The 22,518-nt window shown below is 45.7% G+C and overlaps 1 protein-coding gene across 1 annotated transcript in view; it reads right to left on the reverse strand.

The window, feature by feature from the left end:
* The window catches only part of LOC137539175 (uncharacterized), a 74,164-nt gene that overhangs the window by 7,225 nt on the left and 44,421 nt on the right, over positions 1 to 22,518 (reverse strand). Inside the window, exon 10 of the mRNA XM_068261684.1 lies at positions 11,937 to 12,093. Coding sequence (XP_068117785.1) covers positions 11,937 to 12,093 — 157 coding nt within the window. The remainder of the gene's footprint in view (positions 1 to 11,936; positions 12,094 to 22,518) is intronic.

Consider the following 22,518-nt stretch of genomic DNA (forward strand, 5'->3'; position numbering starts at 1 on the left):
AGGGCAATGGCTCAGCGGTGGCAAAACTCATCAGTCATGATCCCCCTAAGAGTCCCTACAATGGTAGAAAATGTGCAACTGCTGAGCCATCGCCCTTTGAAAAGATGTGAGATTTTGGAAAGTGAAATAGGGAATCAATGAAAGCCTATGGGGGATTTCACTACATTTGCACCCCTGTAACTCTGGTTTGCAGAGATGTAGCGAACCCATCTTTGGAGTCCAAGTCTAAAAATATGTCTTCTACCTGCATGAGACATTTCGTGAGATTCAGACGTTGCTAACGGCCATGGCTGCGATTTATGTACGTCAGATTCACCACCATTGAAATTGCCCAAATAAACAGGTTTTTGTGACCCTAGGCTATGACCTCTTCGGCCTAGGGGCCCGAAACTCACCAGTTATGATCCCCCTAACAGTTCCTACAATGCTAGAAAATTTGACACTGCTGAGCAATTGCCCTTTGAAATGGTGTGAGATTTTGGAACTGTAAATAGGAGGCCCAATGAAAGCCTATGGGGGATTTTACCAATTTTGGACCCCTGTAACTCTGGTTTGCAGAGATGTAGGGAACCCATCTTTGGAGTCCAAGTCTAAAAATATGTCTTCTACCTGCATGAGACATTTCGTGAGATTCAGACGTTGCTAACGGCCATGGCTGCGATTTATGTACGTCGGATTCACCACCATTGAAATTGCCCAAATAAACAGGTTTTTGTGACCCTAGGCTATGACCTCTTCGGCTTAGGGGCCCGAAACTCACCAGTTATGATCCCCCTAACAGTTCCTACAATGCTAGAAAATTTAACACTGCTGAGCAATTGCCCTTTGAAAAGATGTGAGATTTTTTAAAGTGAAATAGGGAGCGGTCATGAGCCTGAACGGAGAAACTGGGATTGATTGCAGTTTGCAGCAACACAGACACTGAGACAGGAATATACTATGCAGGAAGGTTTATTTACAATTGTACATACAGTATTATGCAATTTCAATGCAGCAGCATGCATAACAACTATGTACAGCAATCAGAGAATATGGTGGCAACTATATACAAGAACGCAACCACCACATGCATACACACCATACAACCAAAGCAAGGTGCAAAACCCCCAAAACCCTATCTATCTATCTATCTAACTAAATATATACAGGATATATATACACATATACACAGGACAAATATATACAATATATACACCAATCGCAGTACAAGAAGGCAGGCACAAAATCACAGTCAGAACAAAGCATAAGTCGGCAACAATCGAGCAATCACGGTACAAAAGGAGCAGGCAGTAAACGAGGTCAGACAGAATCAAGGTTCAGTAACAGGATAACAGATACAGAAATACAGAATACCAGAGAACCAGGGTTGTCCAGATACTCCAGCTAGCGAGCACAAAGTTCTGGCAAAGGTTGCTCCTTGCAGGGCTCTTAAATAAGGAGGACACACCTGCAGCATGATTGACAAGCAAAGTCCATAGAGAGCAACCCTTGCAGTGGCAGAGCTGTCTCCAGCCAGCATAGAGCCACCCAGTGGTGGAACAAGGAAAGTTCAGGTCCTGCAAAGTCTCTAGAGCCATCTGCTGGTGGAATAAAGGAAGTTCAGAGTTCAACACGATGCTGCCACCAGCAGGCAGGAAGTGGCATGACCACATTCCTAACATAACCCCCCCCTTAAGGAGCGGCCTCAGGACGCTCCAACAAGACCATATACCACTACCGCCAGGATCCCAAGAGGCGGCAGAAAGGAAATCATACAGGAAGGTTGACAATTTCTGCCAACACTGGGTGGGCAGGGAGGGAAACAGAAAATTTAATTTTTCACTTTGTATCTCAGGATGCTGAATTAGGAACTGGAGACAAAAGACATCAAGAAGAACACCAGGCTGGTAGGCATCAGACAGCATGGTAAACTGGCATATATCAGACGAAGCACCAGGCAGAGCAGTGGTCTGGTAAACATCAGGTAGGAAAGTGCCCTGCCAGGCAATAGGCAGGTCCTCACTCAAGCACATATCAGGCTGGTAGACCTTAGGCATGGCAGTGAAGTGGCAAGCATTAGCCGTAGACTGGGTGCCATCAGGAGGAAGAGCAGGTTCAGGAGGTAGCTTGGCAGTGGACTGGCAGACATCAGGCTGGAAAGAAGACAGGAAACCATCAATCGGGGCAATGGACAGGAAACCATCTGGAGGAAGATCAGCAACAGATTGAGGTAACTGGACAGCAGCAGCAGTAGGAGTTGGTAGTGGCTGGACCAACACAGCAGCAGGAGTCTGTAATGGCTGGACCACAACAGCAGCAGCAGGAAGAGTCTGTGGTGGCTGAGCAGCAGTAATCTGTGGTGGCTGAGCAGCAGTAATCGCAGTAATCTGTGGTGGCTGAGCAGCAGCAATCTGTGGTGGCTGAGCAGCAGCAGCAGGAGTCTGTGGTGGCTGAGCAGCAGCAGCAGCAGTCTGTGGTGGCTGAGCAGCAGCAGCAGCAGTCTGTGGTGGCTGAGCAGCAGCAGCAGCAGTCTGTGGTGGCTGAGCAGCAGCAGCAGCAGTCTGTGGTGGCTGAGCAGCAGCAGCAGCAGTCTGTGGTGGCTGAGCAGCAGCAGTCTGTGGTGGCTGAGCAGCAGCAGTCTGTGGTGGCTGAGCAGCAGCAGTCTGTGGTGGCTGAGCAGCAGCAGTCTGTGGTGGCGGAGCAGCAGCGGCAGCAGGAGTCTGTGGTGGCTGAGCAGCAGCAGGAGCAGGAACTGCAGACTTGGAGGCAACAGCAGAGTCGCCAGACTTGGAAGCAACAGCAGAGTCGCCAGACTTGGAAGCAACAGCAGAGTCGCCAGACTTGGAAGCAACAGCAGAGTCGCCAGACTTGGAAGCAACAGCAGAGTCGCCAGACTTGGAAGCAACAGCAGAGTCGCCAGACTTGGAAGCAACAGCAGAGGTCTGTGACATCTGAGCAGTAAACTGGAAAACTTCAGGTAGTGCTGCAGGCATACTAGCAACAGACTGAATAGTCTCAGACAAGGTAGCAACAGGCTGGATGGTAAACTGGGTGCCCTCAAGTAGTCCAGCAGGCCAGGCACTACCAGGAGAAGCAAGAACAGTAGCAGGCCGGGCACCATCAGGAACATCAGCAACAAAAGTCTGTGAAGGCTGGGCAGCAGCTTGCATAACCTCATGGATCTGGGCCGTTGGCTGAGCGCTTGGCTGGACCGTTGGCTGAGCGCTTGGCTGGGCCGTTGGCTGAGCGCTTGGCTGGGCCGTTGGCTGAGCGCTTGGCTGGGCCGTTGGCTGAGCGCTTGGCTGGGCCGTTGGCTGAGCGCTTGGCTGGGCCGTTGGCTGAGATCCCAATACAGTCTGTGCGGACAAGGAGCAAAGTTCTGCAGGCAAGGAGCAAAGTTCTGCGGGCTGGATGCAACACTCTGCGGGCTGGATGCAACACTCTGCGGGCTGGATGCAACACTCTGCGGGCTGGATGCAACACTCTGCGGGCTGGATGCAACACTCTGCGGGCTGGATGCAACACTCTGCGGGCTGGATGCAACACTCTGCGGGCTGGATTGCAGGACTGGATACTGCAGGATGAACATGCTGGGGCTCTGCAGGCCTGTCGGGCTGACCCATAGTCAGCAAATCTAGTCCATGAAAAAGTCCACAAGGAAAGGCGAGGAACTTCTCAGGACTGACTGGAGATTGCTGAGGACAAAAATCAACTGGAGTCTGTATGGAGCTGCATGGAGTCTGCACCGACTTGGATGGAGTCTGCACCGACTTGGATGGAGTCTGCACACGACTGGAATCGGCTGGAGGCTGCACACGACTGGAATCGGCTGGAGGCTGTACAGGAGATGAAGCGAATGGAGGCTGCACAGGAGATGAAGCGACTGGAGGCTGCACAGGAGATGAGGCGGATGGAGGCTGCACAGGAGATGAGACGGATGGAGGCTGCACAGGAGATGAGACGGATGGAGGCTGCACAGGAGCAATAGAGGCTGTAGGGAAGTATTTGCGTTTTGGTTTCCTCAACACTGGGACAGACTTTAATGCAGATACTGGCAACTGTGAGGACCAAGGTGTAGATCTGATGGCCGTTTGCTTAGTAGCGCATTTCTTCTGGTCAGTAGAGACAGGCAAGTCATAATACACAGATTTAGTTATTACTGGTAATGTAGGTACAAATTGTTTAACTGTTGCAGGCTGTGAGTATTGGACATGGTTCGAGGTATATGAAGGGTTAACAGAAGGAAGGGAGTGAAAATGAGAGGACAGAATCTCAGACCAGGCATCAAGTAGCTTTGCAGCTGATTCACACTTGCAGAGTTTTTGCACATTCAGAGACTGAGTCGCACACATACAGGCCCTTATAAATTCCTCCTCTTGATTGGCATAATATTCAACAAACCTCTGCCTATCCTTCCTCAAATAATCAAATAAATGTTCAATTTGATCAGAATTAAATTTAAATTCAAATTTATTTCTTACAGGCAGGGCATGAGATATGGAGCTGGGAGATAACACTTTCTGCCAAGCAGACAATAGAAGTGAAGCTTTTCCAGATTTGCATAGGCCTTGATTGATCAAGGATTGCAGAGAGTTAATGCATGTTTGCACAGTTTGTTTATCCTTGTTATTAAAATAATCAAAAAAACCCACTTGATCATCTTCTAACAAATTAATCAAGGCTTCAATTTTATGCAAATTGTAAGGTGGTAAATACCCATCAGAAACTGTAGGGAACGCAAGATCATACCAAATTTTGATTATGCATTCAAAATCCTGTGAGTCAAACGATCCATCCTTAAAGAGAATCTGTATTGTTAAAATCGCACAAAAGTAAACATACCAGTGCGTTAGGGGACATCTCCTATTACCTTCTGTCACGATTTTGCCGCTCCTCGGCGCATTAAAAGTGGTTAAAAACAGTTTTAAAAAGTTTGTTTATAAACAAACAAAATGGCCACCAAAACAGGAAGTAGATTGATGTACAGTATGTCCACACATAGAAAATACATCCATACACAAGCAGGCTGTTTTCAGCCATCCTTTTGAATCTCAAGAGATCATTTGTGTGTTTCTTTCCCCCTGCAGCTATCTTCCACTGAAGTGTCAGGCTATTTCTTCCTGCAGAGTGCAGACAGCTGTGCCTGTATGTAATTCCTCAGTATGTAAAAGCCCAGCCAGCTCAGAGGAGGATTTATCCAGCTTGTAAAAGATAATAGAACAGAGAGAAGCTGCACTAATCTAAATATCACACGGGCAGTGTGCAGAGAGGGGCCTGGATGGGGGAGTTCATAGCAGAACCACAACACTGAAGAACTTGGCAGCCTTCCAGACACAGGCCTGACAAGTCTGACAAGAGAGAGATAAGTTGATTTATTACAGAGATGGTGATAGTAGAACGTGCTGCAGTAAGCCAGAACACATTAGAATAGCTTTTGGAACTTGTAGGATGATAAAAAACAGGATGCAATTTTTGTTACGGAGTCTCTTTAACAAGTCCATAAACCTGACTAATTAACTTCAGCAGATCTTCCCTAGGATAATCAGCAAAGAAAGTGCGGCATTCTTGCTCAGATTCCTCAGCCAAAAATGCATAGTAATCAAGATCTTGTAGATTCATTCTGACAGATAACTCAGTATACAGTGTAGCTGCAGCAATCAGTAATTGGCCAGAACTTCTGTCATGAGCCTGAACGGAGAAACTGGGATTGATTGCAGTTTGCAGCAACACAGACACTGAGACAGGAATATACTATGCAGGAAGGTTTATTTACAATTGTACATACAGTATTATGCAATTTCAATGCAGCAGCATGCATAACAACTATGTACAGCAATCAGAGAATATGGTGGCAACTATATACAAGAACGCAACCACCACATGCATACACACCATACAACCAAAGCAAGGTGCAAAACCCCCAAAACCCTATCTATCTATCTAACTAAATATATACAGGATATATATACACATATACACAGGACAAATATATACAATATATACACCAATCGCAGTACAAGAAGGCAGGCACAAAATCACAGTCAGAACAAAGCATACGTCGGCAACAATCGAGCAATCACGGTACAAAAGGAGCAGGCAGTAAACGAGGTCAGACAGAATCAAGGTTCAGTAACAGGATAACAGATACAGAAATACAGAATACCAGAGAACCAGGGTTGTCCAGATACTCCAGCTAGCGAGCACAAAGTTCTGGCAAAGGTTGCTCCTTGCAGGGCTCTTAAATAAGGAGGACACACCTGCAGCATGATTGACAAGCAAAGTCCATAGAGAGCAACCCTTGCAGTGGCAGAGCTGTCTCCAGCCAGCATAGAGCCACCCAGTGGTGGAACAAGGAAAGTTCAGGTCCTGCAAAGTCTCTAGAGCCATCTGCTGGTGGAATAAAGGAAGTTCAGAGTTCAACACGATGCTGCCACCAGCAGGCAGGAAGTGGCATGACCACATTCCTAACAGGAGCCTAATAGAAGCCTATGGCAGAATTCAGCACTTTTGGACCCCCATAATTCTGGTTGGTTATCATCACCCGCCGACTTTAGCAGTTAATAGCAAAGGCCCCTTACATCCTAGCAACACCAAATTTGCAGGATATGTTAAAAAGATAGAAGGAAACAATATTTAACCTCCCTGGCGGTAAGCCCATGCTGAGCACGGGCTATGCCGCCGGAAGTCACCGCTCAGGCCCCCCTGGGCCGCTTTGCATAATTTTTTTTTTTGCTACACACAGCTAGCACTTTGCTAGCTGCATGTGCAATCCGATCGCCGTCGCTACCTGCCGATCCGCCGCTGCCCGTCGATCCGCCGCTATCCATCGCGCCACAGCCGCCCCCCCCCCCCCCCCAGACCCCGTGCGCTTCCTGGCCAATCAGTGCCAGGCAGCGCTGTGGGGTGGATCGGAGTCCCCTTTGACATCATGACGGCTGACTACATGGGGTCCTTCAGCGGGCTTGACAGCATGGCCCCTGTTGATCCCATGGAGTATTGGGTCAAGCACCTGCCGATCTGGAGCGAGCTTGCGCAGTATGCCCTGGAAGTGCTCACCTGCCCCCCTTTCAGCGTACTGTCAGAGCGTTGCTTCAGTGCAGCCGGTGGAGTCGTCACTGAGAAGCGATCTCGTCTGTCTCACAAGTCTGTGGACAGACTGACGTTTCTCAAAATGACCAGGCTTGGGTGGAAGGCGAATTCCTGGCCCCTGTTGTCGGCGAGAGGGGGGCATGAAGTGGCGCACACACATTACACCTGCTGCTGCTGCTGCTGTTGTATTTCTTCCTGCTGTCTGTGTCTCTCCACTGCCAGGGAACACATTACAAGGTGCTGCTGCCCATGCGCCAACAGCTATTACGCTCAAAAATAGCTGCCTGCCCTGCATTATTTATTTTGAAAAAAAAAAAATTATTTTAGAGGTGTCCGGGTTGAAAACTGTGCTGTCCCAATTGTGTATTGGACACAATGTGGGCTTCATGACCGCTGCCTGGAACCTCATGCTGTGTATTTACGGCCCTGGAACCACCACTAGGAACCAGGGCCTATTATGTCTCGCTGCCTGCCCTCCTGCCTGCTGCCAGTCTGCCACACACTCAACCTCCTCACGCTGCCTGCTGTTGTATTTCCTCCTGCTGTCTGTGTCTCCACTGCCAGGGAACACATTACAAGGTGCTGCTACCCATGCGCCACCAGCTATTATGCTCAAAAATAGCTGCATCCATTTGAAAAAAAAATGTTTAATTAATTTAGAGGTGTCCGGGTTGAAAACTGTGCTGTCCCAATTGTGTATTGGACACAATGTGGGCTTCACGACCGCTGTCTGGAACCTCATGCTGTGTATTTACGGCCCTGGAACCACCGCTAGGAACCAGGGCCTATTATATCTCGCTGCCTGCCCTCCTGCTGCCTGCTGCCAAATGCCAGTCTGCCACACACACTCATCCTCCTCACGCTGCCTGCTGTTGTATTTCCTCCTGCTGTCTGTGTCTCCACTGCCAGGGAACACATTACAAGGTGCTGCTGCCCATGCGCCAACAGCTATTACGCTCAAAAATAGCTGCCTGCCCTGCATTATTTATTTTGAAAAAAAAAAAATTAAAATTATTTTAGAGGTGTCCGGGTTGAAAACTGTGCTGTCCCAATTAAGTATTGGAAACAATGTGGGCTTCACGACCGCTGTCTGGAACCTCATGCTGTTTATTTACGGCCCTGGTACCACCGCTAGGAACCAGGGCCTATTATGTCAGTCACATCACACTGCCTGACACACACTACTCCTCCTCCTGTAGCTGCATTGAGCTTCTGCTGTCGGTGTGCTGCTACCACTGCCAGGGAGAACAGAAGACAAACTATTTTCTGCTGCCACCTGCCCACCCACTCTCCTACCGACAGCTATTACCACACTACAATAGCTGCAACAAGCCTGCAACTACTTCCTCCTCCTGCTGATGTCTGTGTTTTACCACCGCCAGGGTACACAGAAAAATGCCCTGTGGCTTGCAATGTGCCACTACGGTACCTACCTATTATGCCATCAACACAAATATAACTATGGTGTTGTTATTAAAATAAAATATTTCCACAAATGAAGTAAAAAAAATATTACAAAAGAAAGGAAAACCAAGACACTTAATATAATGATAGAGAAGAAGAGGAAGAAGAAGAAGATGATATAGAAGAAGAAGATATAGAAGAAGAAGATATAGAAGAAGGAGAAGATATAGAAGACGAAGAAGAAGAAGATATAGAAGAAGAAGAAGATATAGAAGACGAAGAAGACGAAGAAGAAGACGAAGAAGAAGAAGAAGATATAGAAGAAGAAGAAGATATAGAAGAAGAAGAAGGTATAGAAGAAGAAGATATAGAAGAAGAAGAAGATATAGACGAAGAAGAAGATATAGAAGAAGAAAAAGTTAATTGAAGAAGATACATGAAGTAGAAGATGAAGAAGATTCGAGTAGAAGAAGATATAGAAGAAGAAGAAAAAGAAGAAGCTATAGAAGAAGAAGAAGAAGATATAGAAGAAGAAGATGAAGACGACGTAAATGAAGACTTCCAACTTACAACCATTTTGGACACACCTTCTCATGCAAACACTTTTCATGAAGTTCATTTACTATTTTTGATACCTTTTTTATAACTACTACATCACCACATAATCACTTGATGTTTTTCTTCATAAAAAAGGTGGTTTCATGCATCATTGACCTCCAATACAAGTTTTACAAGCTATTTAAGGCCAGCTCGAATATTTTACTTGAATACAGACTCGGATAGTGACGTCGGATATCCGAGGTCGAATCGGATATTCGATTAACTCGGATATTGAACTTCGAGTGAATTCGGATAGTTTACTATCCGAATTCGACCAAACTCGAATAGGATAATGAGGTATCCGAGCAACACTGCACTGCGCTGCTGATACCATTCATTACAGTGAAGGGGTCAGCTATGCGTTTGCGAGCAGAACGCATGCAGCAGTATGCAAGCACACCATAGCCGATCGTACTGCTGCGCAGCGCGATATGATGTGAATGGCAGAAGGGCTGTCTATGCCCTTCTGCCGTTCTTGTGTGTCACACATCATATGCGCTTCTAAATGCGCACAGAAGTGCGTCATGATATGAACGAGGCCTTAAACTTAGAATTGTACCAATCATTGCAAGTCTCCTGAAACTTGGATAGGATATCATCTAGCAGACGGGCAGTTATTTGCATAAACTTCCCTTACATTAGGTAGTGAAAATTTCACAGATCTGACAGGTTTTGGACTAGCCCATAGCCTCATGAGGGAGTCTCAGTTATTTCTTTATTTACACAAGCACTTACTGAATGGCAGTTGCCCAGCCCAAACACCAAAATGCTGTGCAAGCAAGTAGAGAAGCTGGCTGATATTTTTGAATAGATCCTTTCCAGGGAGTGCTTTTGCAAAGAATAAAGGAAACACTGAGAATCCCACATGAAGAGATGAACAAGTCCAAAATCTGTCAGATATGTCAGCTTTTTACTGCCTACTGTAAGTGACAGTTACATAGGAAATAAATAATTTATGGTGCATATTACTGTGGTAGAAATGTACATTTTATATGTACAGTGGTGTGAAAAACTATTTGCCCCCTTCCTGATTTTCTTATTCTTTTGCATGTTTGTCACACTTAAATGTTTCTGCTCATCAAAAACCGTTAACTATTAGTCAAAGATAACATAATTGAACACAAAATGCAGTTTTAAATTATGGTTTTTATTATTTAGTGAGAAAAAAACTCAAAACCTACATGGCCCTGTGTGAAAAAGAAATTGCCCCCTGAACCTAATAACTGGTTGGGCCACCCTTAGCAGCAATAACTGCAATCAAGCATTTGCGATAACTTGCAACAAGTCTTTTACAGCGCTCTGGAGGAATTTTGGCCCACTCATCTTTGCAGAATTGTTGTAATTCAGATTTATTTGAGGGTTTTCTAGCATGAACCGCCTTTTTAAGGTCATGCCACAACATCTCAATAGGATTCAGGTCAGGACTTTAACTAGGTCACTCCAAAGTCTTCATTTTGTTTTTCTTTAGCCATTCAGAGGTGGATTTGCTGGTGTGTTTTGGGTCATTGTCCTGCTGCAGCACCCAAGATCGCTTCAGCTTGAGTTGACGAACAGATGGCCGGACATTCTCCTTCAGGATTTTTTGGTAAACAGTAGAATTCATGGTTCCATCTATCACAGCAAGCCTTACAGGTCCTGAAGCAGTAAAACAACCCCAGACCATCACACTACCACCACCATATTTTACTGTTGGTATGATGTTCTTTTGCTGAAATGCTGTGTTACTTCTACGCCAGATGCAACGGGACACGCACCTTCCAAAAAGTTCAACTTCTGTCTCGTTGGTCCACAAGGTATTTTCCCAAAAGTCTTGGCAATCATTGAGATTTTTTTTTAGCAAAATTGAGACATGCCTTAATGTTCTTTTTGCTTAAAAGTGGTTTGCGCCTTGGATATCTGCCATGCAGGCGGTTTTTGCCCAGTCTCTTTCTTATGGTGGAGTCCTGAAAAGTGACCTTAATTGAGGCAAGTGAGGCCTGCAGTTCTTTTGTGGCCTCTCGGATGAGTTTTCTCTGTGCTCTTGGGGTAATTTTGGTCGGCTGGCCACTCCTGGGAAGGTTCATCACTGTTCCATGTTTTTGCCATTTGTGGATAATGGCTCTCACTGTGATTCGCTGGAGTCCCAAAGCTTTAGAAATGGCTTTATAACCTTTACCAGACTGATAGATCTCAATTACAGTACTTTTGTTCTCATTTGTTCCTGAATTTCTTTGAATCTTGGCATGATGTCTAGCTTTTGAGGTGCTTTTGGTCTACTTCTCTGTGTCAGATAGCTCCTATTTAAGTGAATTCTTGATTGAAACAGGTGTGGCCGTAATCAGGCATGGGGGTGACTACAGAAATTGAACTTAGGTGTGATAAACCACAGTTAAGTTATTTTTTAACAAGGGGGGCAATCACTTTTTCACACAGGGCCATGTAGATTTGGAGGTTTTTTTTCTCACTAAATAATAAAAACCGTCATTTAAAACTGCATTTTTTGTTCAATTATGTTATCTTTGACTATTAGTTAACGGTTATTGATGAGCAGAAACATTTAAGTGTGACAAACATGCAAAAGAATAAGAAATCAGGAAGGGGGCAAATAGTTTTTCACACCACTGTATGTATTTGACATTTTTCTCAATATTGGTCCTTATGATAATGTATCTATTAACTTTACAAACATTTATCTGACTAATAGATTGTTACACAAAATGATTTTATATCTCTATTCTGGAAGATTCCTCCTACACTTCTGATTGGTGCTTGTCCTACTCATAAGTGATCACCCAGGTGATAAACAAATGGACCAGCAAATGATTGGCGTGATCCTAGTGGTCTGCATTGTACACAGAAAGCTGATTACCCCATCATGTACTTACTTGTAATAAAGTTCCACTATGCCCCACCCCTTGTGCCCCGGAGCCAGCGTGAAGGTAGCGGGGCATTCGTACGTCTCTGCCACGGATGGCTTACTGTTGTGGATCAGAGGGCTGGTCTTGGCATCCAGTGAGGCACACACACTGTACTGCTTACCACCTGTGAGAAGGGAAGAAGATTAATGCTCAGTATGGGGCGACAACCTGTCTCATGTGAGCAACAGAACAATGAGACCACTTATAGTCATTCAGACAGTATATTTATGCCCCTCGAGACTTCATCTTAGCCTCAGGGGAGTAGATATACATATCCCACCACAATCGCTGCTGTGCGTGCGCCCGCGCACTCCAGCACATGTTCCCAGTGTGCGCCCGTTAGTACACAGATCAGCAAATGGGAACACACTGATATAGGGGCCGGTGATCAATGATGTCATTGACAAAAGTGAAAATAAAGCATGAAGGCGTTACTTCCTGTAACGTGTGTATGCATTGAACAGTAAACACTAGAAATAAAGTGAGGAGATATCTAGTTGTAAAATAGTAAAATTACACCTACATATATCCCGATAAATAAAAATACATAAAATATCCCATTAATTTACCCCTTACCTCCGCTCCCATAGTTACCAAAGTACAACACAAAAAAGTGCCATAAAAAATACATAAATAGTTATCGTAGGTGCTCAACTTTTTTAAAATATATGTCATGAGGGTATATTACTGTTATTTTTGCAAATTAGGGCTTGTAATTAGTGATGAATGCAAAACTGAAAAAATACACCTTTATTTCCAAATAAAATATTGTCGCTATAAATTGTGATAGGGACATAATGTAATATGTGTAATAACCGGGACAAACGAGCAAATAAAATACGTGGGTTTTAATTACAGTAGCATGTATTATTTTAAAACTATAATGGATGAAAACTGAGAAATATTTTTTCCATTTTTTTTACTATACCCATTAAAATGCTTTTATAATAAATTAATTCTTTGCAAAATGTACCACCCAAAGAAAGCCTAATTGGTGGTACAAAAAAAAAACAAGATATAGACTATTTCGTTGTGAAAAGTAGTGATAAAGCTATTGGCGAATGAAAGGGAGGAGCGCTGAAATGCGAAAATTGCTCTGCTCCATAAGGAGAAAAACCCGTCAGTGATGTAGTCATTCGCGTTCCGTCGTTTTCACTTGAGCAATGTTCACCTCCCATTCATTAGCCAATAACTTTATCACTACTTATCACAATGAACTGATCTATATCTTATTTTTTCCACCACCAATTAGGCTTTCTTTGGGGGGTACATTTTTCTAAGAGCCACTTTACTGTAAATGTATTTTAACAGGAAGAATAAGAAAACAACTGAAAAAATTCATTATTTCTCAGTTTTCAGCCATTATAGTTTTAAAACAATACATGCCTCCATAATTAAAACTCATGCATTGTATTTGCCCGTATGTTCCGGTTATTACACCATTAAAATTATGTCCCTATCACAATGTATGGCGACAATATTTTATTTGGAAATAAAGGTGCATTTTTTCCATTTTGTATCTATCACTATTTACAAGTTTAAAATAAAAAAAAGATAGAAATATTTCATCTTTACATTGATATTTAAAAAGTTTAGACCCTTAGGTAATTATTTACATGTATTTTTTTTTTAATTGTAATGTTTTTTTTTTATATTAAACATTTTATTTGGGTATTTTTTGAAGGGTGGGATGTAAACAATAGTTTTATAATGTAAATGTGTGTTGAGTTTTATTTTTTTTACTCTTAATTGTAGTTTTACTTTTTGGCCACAAGATGCGGCCATGAGTTTGTTTACATGACGTCACTCTAAGCGTAACATAAGCTTAGAGAGACGCATGGGGGACGCAACAGCCAGAAAAAGCGAAGCTTCCGAGAGAAGCTGTTGCTTTTTCAGCGGGGGAGAGGAATCAGTGATCGGGCACTATAGCCCGATTCACTGATTGCCTGGCTAATGAACCGCGGGCTGGGAGCGAGCTTGCACACGCGCGATCGGCCGCGGGAGCGCAAATGGGTCCTGGACGTAGTTTCTACGTCCAGGAACCAAAATAGGTTAAGGTGGTCAAACACGTTCCAGTTTCTCTGATCGATTTTACCACATTTGATAAAAACGATCGGTTGTACAGAAAAATCTAAAGTTAGGGGGTTTTTTGACCGAGAAATCTGATTGCATTTCCTTCTTTTTTTTTTTTTTTTAAATTGGTCATGTTGCAAAATTCAGACCAACTATATCATAATCAGAATTGTATGGTATGTCAAATTTAGTGATGAGCGTAATATGCTAATTTCGGTTACACAAAATTTTGCATAACATTTTGCAACTACAATTATACATAATTACGATTTAAAAATTGAATCGATTTCACATAATCCATTTGCCATTTATATATTGGAAATAGAATGGTATACAGTTTGGAAATAATATACATGGAAAAGTGATTGTTAGATAGAATTATAATAAAATGTAACTGTGTTTACACATTGTTATTAATAAACAGAAATCTATGAGTGGCTGCAGAAAAAGTGATGAATGAAGTTTTAACCACTTTACCCCCGCCCGTACGAATTTCTCCATCCCTTTTTCCATCCTTTCACCCCCAGGGACGGAGAAATCCGTACTTTCCGCGCTCCCTCCGCTGCCCGCGCTCCCGCTCGCTCTAGCGCGCACTCTCGCTCGTAAACACGCCGCCGGCCGCTCATCTGGAGATCAATGAACGGGAAAATCCATTCCCGTTCGTTGATCTAAGCCCCGCAATGATCCGCTGCTTCTCCACTAAGCAGCGCGATCATTGTGAAAAAAAAACGTTCCCAGCCTCCTAGTACTTCCTCCAAGCGTCCGGAAGGATGCTTGGAGGTCGCATTAAACAAAAAGTTACTGTTGCCATCTTGTGGCCAAATAGTAAAACTACACCCTAAAGCATTTTTCACATACAAATACATTACTTATACACAAAAAAATTAACTCATTACCTCCCACACTCCCCATATTTTTTTATTTTGTAATTAAAAAAAATACATAAATAGTTACCTTAGGGACTGAACTTTTTAAATATTTATGTCAGGAGGGTACAACACTGTTACTTTATAAACTATGGGCTTGTAATTAGGGATGGACGCAAAACTGAAAAAAATGCACCTTTATTTCCAAATAAAATATTGGCGCCAAACATGGTGATAGGGACATAATTTAAACGGTTTTATAACTGGGACAAATGGGCAAATACATTTCATTGGTTTTAATTACAGTAGCATGCATTATTTATAAACTATACTGGCCGAAATCTGAAAAATAATGAATTTTTTTTCCCACATTTTTCCCATTTTCCCATTAAAACATATTTAGCATAAAATAATTCTTGGCATAATGTCCCACCTAAAGAAAGCCTAATTGGTGGCGGAAAAAACAAGATATAGTTCATTTAATTGTGATAAGTAATGATAAAGTTATAGACGAATTAATGGAAGAAGCGCTGAAAGGTGAAAATTGCTCTGGTGCTCAAGGGGTAAAACCCTTCAGTGGTGAAGTGGTTAAGTAGCAGTGTGGTGTTCAGTGGTAACTGCAAAGCTAAAAAGAGAATGATGATGGCAGGAGATGTACAGAGATGTTACATCCCCCTGTAAGTAACAATGTGGTGCCAGTGGTCATTGTAATGCTAAATAGAGATGGCCCGAACAGTTCGTAGGCAAGCAGTATTCTGCGAACATTGGCCTGTTCACGCTCAAGTAGAACACAAACTTTTTTTTTGAAAAAAAATTGCATTTGCATTTTTCCCATAGACTTTAATGGCAGACGAATGGCTGCCAACTTTAAAGAGACTCTGTAACAACAAAAACCTCCCCTGGGGGGTACTCACCTCGGGTGGGGGAAGCCTCCGGATCCTAATGAGGCTTCCCACGCCGTCCTCTGTCCCACGGGGGTCTCGCTGCAGCCCTCCGAACAGCCGGCGACAGAGCCGACTGTAGCTTCAATATTTACCTTTGCTGGCTCCAGCGGGGGCGCTGTGGCGACTTTCGGCACGGAAATAGACGGAAATACCCGATCTCCGTCGGGTCCGCTCTACTGTGCAGTAGTGTTGGGCGAACATCTAGATGTTCGGGTTCGGGCCGAACAGGCCGAACATGGCCGCGATGTTCGGGTGTTCGACCCGAACTCCGAACATAATGGAAGTCAATGGGGACCCGAACTTTTGTGGTTTGTAAAGCCTCCTTACATGCTACATACCCCAAATTTACAGGGTATGTGCACCTTGGGAGTGGGTACAAGAGGAAAAAAAAATTTAGCAAAAAGAGCTTATAGTTTTTGAGAAAATCGATTTTAAAGTTTCAAAGGGAAAACTGTCTTTTAAATGCGGGAAATGTCTGTTTTCTTTGCACAGGTAACATGCTTTTTGTCGGCATGCAGTCATAAATGTAATACATATAAGAGGTTCCAGGAAAAGGGACCGGTAATGCTAACCCAGCAGCAGCACACGTGATGGAACAGGAGGAGGGTGGCGCAGGAGGAGAAGGCCACGCTTTGAGACACAACAACCCAGGCCTTGCATGAGGACAAGAAGCGTGCGGATAGCATGCTTTGTACCACCATGCAGTCATAAATGTAATAAAGATAAGTGGTTCAATAAACAGGGACCACGCGGCAACGCTAACCCAGCAGCAGCACACGTGATGGAACAGGAGGAGGCGCAGGAGGAGAAGGCCACGCTTTGTGAGACACAACAACCCAGGCCTTGCATGAGGACAAAAAGCGTGCGGATAGCATGCTTTGTACCGCCATGTAGTCATAAATGTAATAAAGATAAGAGGTTCCATAAACAGGGACCGGCAACGGTAACCCAGCAGCAGCAGCAGCAGCAGCAGCACACGTGATGGAACAGGAGGAGGCGCAGGAGGAGAAGGCCACGTTTTGTGAGACACAACAACCCAGGCCTTGCATGAGGACAAAAAGCGTGCGGATATAGCAGCAATGCTTTTTGCCGCCATGCAGTCATAAATGTAATACAGATGAGAGGTTCAATAAACAGGGACCGGAAACGCTAAACCATCCCAGATGTTCATCGGTCATGTTACTTGGTTGGGGTCCAGGAGTGTTGCGTAGTCGTTTCCAATCCAGGATTGATTCATTTTAATTTGAGTCAGACGGTCTGCATTTTCTGTGGAGAGGCGGATACGCCGATCTGTGATGATGCCTCCGGCAGCACTGAAACAGCGTTCCGACATAACGCTGGCTGCCGGGCAAGCCAGCACCTCTATTGCGTACATTGCCAGTTCGTGCCAGGTGTCTAGCTTCATGCCCGGTTTCAGGTCCAGCGGTGCCAGCCACAAATCCGTCTGTTCCTTTATTCCCCTCCAAATTTCCTCCCCTGTGTGCTGCTTATCCCCAAGGCAGATCAGCTTCAGCAACGCTTGCTGACGCATGCCAACAGCTGTGCTGCACTGCTTCCACGATCCTACTGCTGCTGGTGCTGGGTTAGCATTTCCGGATGAGGTACAGCTTTGAGATGCGTTGGAGGAGAAGGAGTCAGAGAGGTAGGTGCTGCTGTTGTTATCCAGCTGTTTGCGGCGTGGGCAACACCCGCGCCGTAGCAGGTGAGGAATCGCTGCCAGGCTCCACAAGGTTCACCCAGTGCGCGGTAAGGGAGATGTATCGACCCTGGCCGAACGCACTCGTCCAGGTGTCAGTGGTGAGGTGAACCTTGCAGGCAACGGCATTCTTCAAGCTTCGGGTTATTTAGCTGACCACGTGCTCATGCAACTCAGGCACTGCAGAGCGCGCAAAGTGGTAGCGGCTGGGAACCACGTAACGTGGGATGGCCACTGACATCATGCCCTTGAAGCTGTTTGTCTCCACCACTCGATATGGCAGCATTTCGCAGGCCAGAAGCTTGGCTATGCTGGCTGGCTGTTACTGCCACGGCCCGGGGGTCATTTGCTGGCAATTTCCTCTTGTGCTCAAACATCTCAGAGACAGACAACTCAACCGTAGCGCTGCACACCGAAGGGCTGTTGGTTGTTGTGTTTGATGAACACTGGGAGACCTCAAGAGCACTAGTCCGGAAAGTGACAGTGTCAGCATCGTCTGATGTTTGTGAATGTTGTGAACCACGCAATGGCTGGGCTACTGCTGCTGCTGAGGCGGGTCTGGTGGTGAGTCTGGTGAACCCAAGGGAGGCAGTGTTGCTGGTGGTACCCTGTCCTGCCGCGTTTGCCCACAGAGTGGGATGTTTGGATAGAATGTGGCGGCTCATGCTGGTGGTGGAGAGGTTGTTAATACTTTTCCCCCTGCTCAGGCGGGTCTTGCACACCTTGCAAATCGCCATGGTAACATCCTCAGTGCAGTCTTCAAAGAAAGCCCAGACTTTAACTGGCTGAGGACTCGGACCTCGTGCGTGATGTGCTGGTGCTGCTTAACCCACTGCTGGACGCTTGAGAGGTCATCCAAGTAATTATCTGGTCCTGTTCTTTTGGATCTGTGAGGGTTGTTGTCCTGGACAACATGGGCAGTATTGAGTGGGTTTTCTTGGGTGCTCCCCTGTGGCCTGTACGTGAACCGTCAGGGGAAACACCTCTTCCCTTGCCCCTCCCTCTTTCACCGGATTTCTTCCTCATTTCACTTATCCTTAAAGTACACGCTGACTGGCAGCAGTACAGTGGCAGTACAGAAATGCTATACAGTGGTGGGTGAGCGGTGTACCACTATTGTCAGCAGTAACACAGAGCACAATGCTATACAGTGGCGGGTGAGCGGTGTACTACTGTTCCCAGCAGACACAGAGTGGAAGTAAACACAATGCTATATAGTGTGGCTGAGCCGTGTACACAGAGTGGCATTAAACACAATGCTATATAGTCTGCTATATAGTCACCCCGAACAGGGTGATGTTCTGCAGAACCCGAACAGTGGCAAACACTGTTCGCCCAACACTACTGGGAGGGAACGCAGATTTTAGTACCTAAACACACGATACAACATGTTTTCCGGGGTCGGACTCTGAGGCACATACAGATGGTCCCGATCATCATCCTCATCATACAACTCTTCTCCTGAGTCTGACCCACCCACCACCTCTGCCACCCCAACATCCCCAGACACAGACCCCTCATCGTCCTCAACATTAACTTGGGATGCTGGCCTGAGCCAGACCTCCTCCTCCACATCAGGCCCCATCATCTCCTCAATGGCAGCCCTCATTAATCGCTCTGGCGACGGACTGATGGACACAACGTTCTCCTCCGGGGAGGGCTGCTGCTGACCACTGGCTGCTGGGGTGGATGTTATAGCTTGCGTGGGGCGTTGGCTGTTGCTGTTGTTGGGAGTGCTGCTCACAGCGGAGGTCTCTGGGGAACTCATGTTGAGCTCATATAGTGGTTGACGGTGAGTGGAGTATTACTGATCCCAGCAATATACACACTGACTGGCAGAGTACGCAATGCTATATAGTGTGGCTGAGCGGTGTACACAGAGTGGCAGTAAACACAATGCTATGTAGTCTGGCTGAGCGAGCGGTGTACTACTGTTCCCAGCAGAATCAGAGTGGCAGTAAACAATGGTATATAGTCTGGCTGAGCGGTGTACACAGAGTGTCAGTAAACAATGGTATATAGTCTGGCTGAGCGAGCGGTGTACTACTGTTCCCAGCAGAATCAGAGTGGCAGTAAACAATGGTATATAGTCTGGCTGAGCGGTGTACACAGAGTGTCAGTAAACAATGGTATATAGTCTGGCTGAGCGGTGTACACAGAGTGTCAGTAAACAATGGTATATAGTCTGGCTGAGCGGTGTACACAGAGTGGCAGTAAACACAATGCTATATACTCTGGCTGAGCGAGCGGTGTACTACTGTTCCCAGCAGACACAGAACAGTAAACAGAATGCTATATAGTGTGGCTGAGCGAGCGGTGTACCACTATTCCCAGCAGACACAGAACAGTAAACAGAATGCTATATAGTGTGGCTGAGCGAGCGGTGTACCACTATTCCCAGCAGACACAGAACAGTAAACAGAATGCTATATAGTGTGGCTGAGCGAGCGGTGTACCACTATTCCCAGCAGACACAGAACAGTGAACAGAATGCTATATAGTGTGGCTGAGCGAGCGGTGTACCACTATTCCCAGCAGACACAGAACAGTGAACAGAATGCTATATAGTGTGGCTGAGCGAGCGGTGTACCACTATTCCCAGCAGACACAGAACAGTGAACAGAATGCTATATAGTGTGGATGAGCGAGCGGTGTACCACTATTCCCAGCAGACACAGAACAGTAAACAGAATGCTATATAGTGTGGCTGAGCGAGCGGTGTACCACTATTCCCAGCAGACACAGAACAGTGAACAGAATGCTATATAGTGTGGCTGAGCGAGCGGTGTACCACTATTCCCAGCAGACACAGAACAGTGAACAGAATGCTATATAGTGTGGCTGAGCGAGCGGTGTACCACTATTCCCAGCAGACACAGAACAGTAAACAGAATGCTATATAGGGTGGCTGAGCGAGCGGTGTACCACTATTCCCAGCAGACACAGAACAGTAAACAGAATGCTATATAGTGTGGCTGAGCGAGCGGTGTACCACTATTCCAAGCAGACACAGAACAGTGAACAGAATGCTATATAGTGTGGCTGAGCGAGCGGTGTACCACTATTCCCAGCAGACACAGAGTGGCAGTAAACAGAATGCTATATAGTGTGGCTGAGCGAGGTACACAGAGTGGCAGTAAACAGAATGCTATATAGTGTGGCTGAGCAAGCGGTGTACTACTATTCCCAGCAGACACAGAGTGGCAGTAAACAGAATGCTATATAGTGTGGCTGAGCGAGGTACACAGAGTGGCAGTAAACAGAATGCTATATAGTGTGGCTGAGCAAGCGATGTACTACTGTTCCCAGCAGTGACACAATGACAGGGGGGACCCTGGCTAGCGTGGCTGGAGCGCGAACTACCCTGCCTGCCTACCCAAAGCTAAACCCACAGACAAATGGCGGAGATATGACGTGGTTCGGGTATTTATTTACCCGAACCACGTGACAGTTCGGCCAATCAGAGCGCGTTCGGGTCCGAACCACGTGACCCGTTCGGCCAATCACAGCGCTAGCCGAACGTTCGGGGAACGTTCGGCCATGCGCTCTTAGTTCGGCCATATGGCCGAACGGTTTGGCCGAGCACCGTCAGGTGTTCGGCCGAACTCGAACATCACCCGAACAGGGTGATGTTCTGCAGAACCCGAACAGTGGCGAACACTGTTCGCCCAACACTACTGTGCAGGCGCCGGAAACTTGCGCCTGTGCAGTAGAGCAGACCCGACGGCGATCGGGTATTTCCGCCTACTTCGGCGCCGACAGCCATCAGAGCACCTGCGCAGGAGCCAGGAAGGTAAGTATTGCGTCACGGCTGTACGGAGGGCTACAGCGAGACCCCCGAGGGACGCAGGACGGCGTGGGAAGCCTCATTAGGATCCTGAGGCTTCCCCCACCCGAGGTGAGTACCCCCCAGGGGCCGTTTTGTCGTTACAGTTCCTCTTTAACAGTTAAAAGCCCCCCTGCATGATAGAAACATGTGTGTCTGAGATTCCAATAATTTTGTAAAAAAAAAAAAGTTGAATTGAAAATCATTTCAAACAATACTCAACTTTTGTTTTTTAACAGGAATAACTTTTTTTTTTAATATGGATTTTTCAAATGTAACACCTCTGTACATCTATTAATATCCCATGCCATCATCATTCTCTGTTTAGCATTAGAGATGTAGCGAACATAGAATTTTCTGTTCGCGAACAGCATTCACGAATTTTCACAAAAAAACTCCATAGGCTTGTATGGCAGGCGAACGGCCGCCGACTTTAAAGGTTAATAGAAAACCCCACTTACATGCTAGAAACACCAAATTTGGAGGGTATGTGGACAGGGACAGTGGCTACAAGAAGGACATTTTTTTTTCAAAAGACCTTATAGTTTTTGAGAAAATCGATTTTAAAGTTTCATAGGAAAAAGGTATACATTTAAATGCGGTAAATGACACATAATGTAGAAAATAGTGTAAATTTACATATATCAAAAGAAAGAGCAATGAATTTCCTGAAGGGGTTTCCAGGGGGTCCGCAGACAGACCCCCTGGAAACCCCTCCGGAGCCGCAACACTTTAGCCTGGGACCGCTATACACAGGGCCGCCATCAGAATTTTCTGGGCCCCATACTTGGCAAACCTACAGAACCCCCTCACACCAAATAACAATCTGGTAGGTAAATTGTGTGGGGTAGAGTCAAAGCAACTTGCCTGTCGCCCATAACACCCTCCCCCTGCATTGATGCGTGTTTACCAATCACGCAGCAGGAAGAGGGAGTTGACCCCACAACTCCTGTTATGTCACGGTAGAATTGCCAGCACAGGCTCGAGTGGCACTGCCACTGTTTGGGCCCCAGACCCTTCCTGGGCCCCATACTACTGTCCCTCTTGTACCCCCCTGATGGCTGCCCTGGCTATACAGCCGCAATATGGTTGTATAAAGATCCCTGGCAACTTTTCCTATTTTTTTAAACTTTTTTTATGTTCA

Source organism: Hyperolius riggenbachi, chromosome 11, assembly GCF_040937935.1.
Source record: "Hyperolius riggenbachi isolate aHypRig1 chromosome 11, aHypRig1.pri, whole genome shotgun sequence".
In the NCBI taxonomy this organism is placed as follows: domain Eukaryota; kingdom Metazoa; phylum Chordata; class Amphibia; order Anura; family Hyperoliidae; genus Hyperolius; species Hyperolius riggenbachi.